Source organism: Hemibagrus wyckioides, linkage group LG08 (genome assembly GCF_019097595.1).
Source record: "Hemibagrus wyckioides isolate EC202008001 linkage group LG08, SWU_Hwy_1.0, whole genome shotgun sequence".
Taxonomy (NCBI): Eukaryota; Metazoa; Chordata; class Actinopteri; order Siluriformes; family Bagridae; genus Hemibagrus; species Hemibagrus wyckioides.
In genome coordinates, this window is record NC_080717.1 from 23,912,339 (window position 1) to 23,919,375 (window position 7,037).

The 7,037-nt window shown below is 43.2% G+C and overlaps 1 protein-coding gene across 2 annotated transcripts in view; it reads right to left on the reverse strand.

Annotated features, from left to right (window-relative positions):
• Positions 1-202: 202 nt before the first annotated feature.
• The window catches only part of frs2b (fibroblast growth factor receptor substrate 2b), a 7,041-nt gene continuing 206 nt past the window's right edge, over positions 203-7,037 (reverse strand). Inside the window, exons 1-7 of one of the 2 annotated variants that reach the window (XM_058397195.1) lie at positions 6,806-7,037; positions 4,017-4,106; positions 3,310-3,400; positions 2,939-3,125; positions 2,114-2,278; positions 1,679-1,842; positions 203-1,566 (exon numbers count right to left, since the gene is read on the reverse strand). The exon at positions 6,806-7,037 is cut by the window's right edge and continues 206 nt beyond it. In XM_058397195.1, coding sequence (XP_058253178.1) covers positions 613-1,566; positions 1,679-1,842; positions 2,114-2,278; positions 2,939-3,125; positions 3,310-3,375 — 1,536 coding nt within the window. In that variant the 5' untranslated portion in view covers positions 3,376-3,400; positions 4,017-4,106; positions 6,806-7,037 and the 3' untranslated portion in view covers positions 203-612. Of the gene's footprint in view, positions 1,567-1,678; positions 1,843-2,113; positions 2,279-2,475; positions 2,490-2,938; positions 3,126-3,309; positions 3,401-4,016; positions 4,107-6,805 lie in introns of those variants that run through there. The other variant, XM_058397196.1, reaches the window with a different exon arrangement.

A 7,037-nucleotide genomic window follows, 5' to 3' on the forward strand; every position in this document is an offset into this window, starting at 1 on the left:
AGATATGCTAATGCTACCAAAAAGTCATGTGTATAGCCTTCAGTTTAGCATCATCAGCAGCATTGTGCAACATGCTAAGAGGCGTGGCCTAAAGGTTGAAGGCGCATCAGAAATCATTCATGTTTGAATAAAGTTTACATGATTTATATGTTTTGCTGTGACGCTGTTCGAGGTGAAACACATGAAGCTGCTCACTCGGATATGAATCAAACAAAATAAAGTCTTTTATTGTGCTGTAGTGAAATCTAAATGTAGTCAGCATGATGGCAGCTGTCGTGTACCGTAAAGTCCCTGGATAATGAAATTATAAACAACCTGTAGTGTCATTTCAATACAAAAGTAAAACAAAAAAACACAAACAAACAAACAGGAATGCTCCATCAGTAATACTGATCTGTATGGAATGGACACAGACTGTAGTCCAGCTGTGTGGTGAAGGTCTTAAAGGTCACGCCTGGGCGCAGGATGGCGAGTGCACAGCCGCCAAATACAAGTAAAACCATCGCTCCGCTCTACAGCGTTCCAAAAACTGCAGAGTGCCTTTTAAAGGTTTCTTATAAAGTTTTAGAGATAAAGAAAGTGGCCAGGGTCAGTCAGGTGGAGTGGGTGCGGTTACATGGGCAGGTCCACGCTGTTGTGTCTGGTTTTCCTGGACGTACCATCATAGCGAGGCTGCGCTCTTTGCAGGTTCGACATGGCTGCCGTACGCTCCACATCGATCACTGCATAGAGTTCGGTCCTGCGCGTGGGTGTGGCCGTGGATGGGGCGGTGGTGGGCGTGGGAGGGCGCGGTGAGGCAGGCGTGTGCGGTGTCCTGGGCGTACTGCAGTCCGAGCCCGGGTCCATTTCCACCTCAATGTAGTTGAGTGTGTGCGGCTCGTATGGACGCCGCAGGTCAAAGTTAAACACGCTGAAATGCCCTGACTCCACCCTCCCGGCACTTAGCGGCCCAGACTCCACCCACCCCGCACTCAGAGGCACAGAATCTGGCCACATCGCAGAGGCTACGTTCTCTGTGTTGATGTAGAGGTGGGCGGAGTCTGCGCTGTGGTAACCGTTGGGGGGCTGGGTCTTGGTCCTGGCGGCCTCGTCATGATCCTCCTCCTCGTCACCTGCTTTAGGGTCCTCTCTCAGTGGAGGGAGCGAGGGAAGGTTCTCGTAGTCCAGCAGTGCCGTTCTGCGCTGGGCCGAGTTGTTCACGTTAGCGTCAGGGCTGAGAGGTGGGGGGCGGGGCCTGCGACGTGATGGGCCAAATACAGGACCGTTTGATTGCACTGGAGCTGCCTCTGTAGTGGCCACACTTCCATTAGCCGAGTTTAGAGTGGAGCCAGACGACACGCCTCCATCTTGCTGCCTCTCCCTGGCCATGAGCTGCCTCTGCACGGGCGTCGGCCCCAACACGAACCTCACACCTTCACGCTCCAACTGTACACGAGGACCAGGGTCTGGGGCCTGCACAGGCTCCTCCCCCTCTGGGGCAGGGCTATGGGGGGCAGGTGGGTCACCGTGTCCTGCTCCTGCATGCTGATCCTCCAAGAGGCCTGTAGTGTTCACATAGGTGTGGCCCTATAAACAAGCACAAAAAAAAAATCAACATTTAAAAATTGTATGAAGAATCATAGCTTCACCCACATTGTCATGTTGTTATAGTGATGACAGAAGCGTAGCGAGTTCTGACCCGTATGCTGTCGTCAGGCATCAGCAGCGGGTGAGTGGACTCTTCTCCCACAGACGGCAAGCGGGCGCTGCCCACTGAGGGGTGCCTACTGGAGGGGTGGGAGGAGGCGTCACCTAGTGAAGGGTACCGCAGACTACCATTGGGTAAAACAGGAAGAGCACCACCTGCAGGACACAAACATACACACCATCAGTACCAGCTGTGATTTTCCTGCTGAAAAGTCTATCAGGGTTCACAATGTTTAGGACATCAACAATTTTCCATGATATTCTTTACAATGATAGATAATGACCCAAACACTCTCCCTCACTTACACACACACACACACCTTATTTTAGGCTTTTAATACCATTAGCTTGAAATGGAGGCTGGGAATCTAGTCCTAGAGTTTTATGCATGGGGACCTAGAGTATAGTGTGTGTGTGTGTGTTTTACCGGTGGGAGTACGAGGCGTTTGTGGAGCGTCCGGTTCAGCGTGTGTGTGTGTGAGCGCAGGTTCAAACACAGGCTCCTCCACCACACTGATGCTGTTGTTGTGCATTATGTCCTGCAGCATGTTGAAGATCTCCTCTGCTCGAGCACACTTAAACGCAAAGATTCCTGTAGGAGACCACACACACACACACACACACACACACACAGTTAGTGTTAGCCCACTGCACTGACATCTCACACATATACACACACAAACTATAAACACACAACCTAACAGAGAGAATGAAAGCACATACACACACAACAAACGTCAGCATGATGGTGCAGCGTGGCGAGGCACACAGCGAGTCTCCATTACTCACCAATCAGACTCATCCTTTTGAAAGCATTGGGGGTCAAAGGTCACATTCTGACATTAATAGCCATGCTGCAAACAAATGTGTACAAACTGGTGCAGTCCTGAACCAAGGGGTTAAGGGGAATGAGTCGAGTGGACATTTAAAAATGGGTTCATGATTAAACACACTCTGATATTTGGTTTTATTACACACTCTTCAAAACACCATCTTGCCTGTGTTTCAATCAGAAATAACGCCCCTAAATGAGTACCCTTCACTAGGCAGCCTACTTGATCTTAAGCCACACCCACACTTAGTTACTGTTGGTATTTGGAAAAAATGGAGTTGGGGTTATCAAGGATAGCATATCAGTGCTGCCTGGAGCAATGAAGGGAAAAGGGGCAGAGCTTAGTCTGGTCAAGTGAACAATAAAGAATTTCTAGAGGAGGGGTGTGTGTGTGTGTGTGTGTGTCAGTGTCAGTGTTACCTTGCCCAGTCTGGCAGCGGCGGCCACTCTCGAAAGAGAAGAGATTGGAGTCGTAACCATAGCGACGGAGGCACAGGTAAGGCCACCTGACAGCATCACACTTGTGTGTGCGGAGAACGAGTTCGTCCTCGGTCAGCTCCATGATCCCAGCACCGAGCTCGTTACCATCATCGTCAACGTTCACCACCTGCACACCCACACAGACACACACTTTTTAATGATCTAGATCCACATTTAGTGCCTAAACACCAGGACTATACTGATAATCATCTATACAATACTACACAAACCATATACACAGACACACCGAAACTCGTCCCTAACACATATACTGTACACAAACACACACACACTACAACAGACACACCTACCTTGAACTTGCTCTGGTGATTGTCAGGTATGGATTCTTTATCTGGACAGCTCCAGCAGCTTCCCATGGTTCTTCACACAACCATTTGATACCTAACACACACACACACACACACACTCTTAACATGGCATCTGCTAATAATCAGTAATACATCAAGATGATGGTGGTGGTGCTGTCAGAAAGAGCAGCTCTAGACTGTCACTACACTGTAGAGCTTAGTAGTGATGATGATGATGACATCATTTACCACACCATGGATTTTCTGTGTTCTATAAATAAACAGTAACAGTGCTGTACAGGTTTTTACATTTCATCTCTTGGCCTGGAACTCTATTGTGATAATGTCTTATTTTTATAATTAGCTCTAGACTGGGGCAATACAATGATACAATAAACACTATATATATATATATATATATCATTACAATGTACTTTTATAGATAGATAGATAGATAGAATTAATAGATAGATAGATAGATAGATAGATAGATAGATAGATAGATAGATAGATAGATAGATAGATAGATAGATAGATAGATAGATAGATAGATAGATAGATAGATAGATAGATATTTTTCCCAGTTATCTTGATATCTTTAAATATCCTGTAAATCTGAGCAGTGTGATTGGCTCAGGCAGGTTGTATAATAGGAATATACTAAACATTGAGGTTGGTCTTGTATGCTAAATAGCAAAATGAGGACTTACCCAGATCCAGCCATCAGGGTTCCTGATTCACTTCCCAGCACCAAACACACACTCATTCTTCATCAGTGAGGAGGATGACGATGACTGAATCTGCGGGAACAGTCACAGAGTCACGGTTAATCACGGTGTATCATCAGACTCTTACTTCACAGTGGAGTTTTGCAAAATACCTTTCAACGCATTTCTATTTTATTTTTATAACCTGATCATTCCTTAAGCTTTATTTACTTAGTACTTAACTAAGGTTTTTTACTCCAGCGGTTCTTGTCTCTTGCACAGGAATTGGAAAAACCCAAAAGGTTTGATGAAATCATGTTACTCAGCCCGACCGCACGGTGTGGCACAGACCAGTTTTAACAAATTCAGGTCTTGAGATGCTTCATGAACGAGGAGATAAACAAATAAGCACTTTTCTCCTTTTATTCAGAGCATAGATAGATAGATAGATAGATAGATAGATAGATAGATAGATAGATAGATAGATAGATAGATAGATAGATAGATAGATAGATAGATAGATAGATAGATAGATAGATAGATAGATAGACAAACAGACAAAGACAGACAGAAAGATAGAGAGACAGACAGACAGAAAGACAGACAGACAGACAGACAGACAACCACATAACTTTTTGCAGGAACAGGAAATTTGACAGATAGATAGACAGACAGAAAGATAGACAGACAGAAAGACAGACAGATAGATAGACAGACAGACGGATAACCACATAACTTTATGTAGGAACAGGAAATTTTAACAAGAACCCCGTTAGTAAGATGCAGTGAGATTATCTCAGCTTGTGAGATAATTATTAAGAGTTAAAAGTCAGTTATAAGTCAGTTATAAGTAACTCAACATGCTTGGTAAATATGCGGGAACAGTCACAGAGTCACGGTTAGTCACGGTGTATCATCAGACTCTTACTTCACGGTGGACTTTTACAAAATACCTTTCAACGCATTTCTATTTTATTTTTATAAACCTATATAAAACCTGATCATTCCTTAAGCTTTATTTACTTAGACAAACAGACGGACAGACAGACAACCACATAACTTTATGTAAGAACAGGAAATTTGAACAAGAACCCCGTTAGTAAGATGCAGTGAGATTATCTCAGCTTGGGAGATAATTATTAAGAAAAGTCAGTTATAAGTAACTCAACTTGGTAAATATAGATCCGGTATAAATGCCATTTCAAACACAAGCTTCAAACTTTGTTTGCATCATGCTCAACACCGTACAGCAGGCATGATCCTAACGTTATCCCACATGACCTCGTTCAGACATACAGTACATCACAGCACTGCTGACCACAAACAAAACTAACTACGCTCCTCGGATGTTACTGCCCTCAGCATGCGGCTTTTCCTCACAGCCGCGCTCGGCGCACTCTCTCTCTTTCTCTCTCAGCTTATAGCCACAACACAATGAACACAAGAAACACAATTTTTAGAAACACAAGAAAAAGTGAAGAAAGTGTACAAAGATTTTGTAACATACTAAACTGTTGTTTCAGCACTGGATTGGATCGTTTTAGACATTGATCAAATTTAAAACTCCCCTAAACACCAAACAGCCTTAAATATGCAATGCAACAAGTATAAACTGATTATTGTTATGAAAATTATCCATCTACACCGACTCCAAATCCTGAACACAGCTGACCGTGAAGGTCTTTTGAAAATACTCAAAAGAAACTGAACCGTTTCATTTTAGTGACATCGGCAAATATTGTTGCCATGGGAACCGAAAGAGTGAGCGATGTGTGATGTAACGATCGCAGCACAGGGAGTGACGCAGAGACGCATCACCTCCGAGCTTAAACTAACAATCACTGAGAAACTGAGCGCTTTTATAAAATAATACTGAAACACGGACATGCTGAGCATCTCCGTGTGAGCTGAGCAGAGTGTGTGTGTGTGTGTGTGTGTGATGTTAAACACTCAGATGGGTTCGGAGAATGAAAAATTCCTGGAATATTTTCATAAAGTGCCCCTCCCTCCCTCCTTCCCTCCCTCCCTCCCTCCATCAGGCTTGCTCGCTTACTCAAGTCTGCAGCTGGAGACAAAAATCTCACCTCTAATGTCGGCAGGAATAAAAGGAGAATAAAATCAAACTCTCAGGCTTCGCAGGAACTTCATATAGGCTTTATAACTCCCTAACATGCCCCCCCCTCACTTCATCACACATTCACAGATCTACATCCAATTACAACTCAAAATTAACCAGGATTGAAATGAATATCATGTACAAGTGTTAAAATTTTGTTTCGTTTATTTTGTATAGAATTATGTCAGACTGATTACTTTTTTTTTATTTTTATTTTTTTAAGATCAGATTGGCTAAAATAAACTATACTTTTAATTCTGTTTATTTCTATATTTCCACCCTATAACTGAACAGTATTTTATATAAAGATTCCACATTGTAGATATTTTTATTTCAGACAAACACACACACCCACACATATGTATATACAAACACACACACACACAGTTAACAAATCTGAAGACTTTTACGTGTTTTACTCCACGATTAGTTCACTTTAGCTGAACCACTCCAACCAGTTTATGACCTAGATACAGCACAAATACCCATCATTCACAGATTATAAAGCATTATAAACAGCTAATAAACTCACTTTAAAATGTCCACTCAATTTTTCACTAGTACTACTGCTGCTACTGACTCAATAACAGTGCATCAATGCTAGCTGCTAAATAATTCATAGCCAATAATCAGAAAACACTACAAGATAGTTCTTGAAAGAAAAGGACATACTTACAGATATGTTGGGTTTTAATCCAATGTACTTTTGCTATTAAAAGTATTGTGTAAATAACTCCGCGCTGTGGAGTTGAAGCTAGCTGGCTAAGCTAACGCACGGACCCCAAAACTACTCCACAGGCAACTTAGCCGTTAGCCTGGTAGCTAAGCTAACGCTCAATCACGGCACAGCTCAAAATTAGCCCGAGCGCCAAAAACGCTAGCCGCTAAGCTAACTAATGTTTCACAGA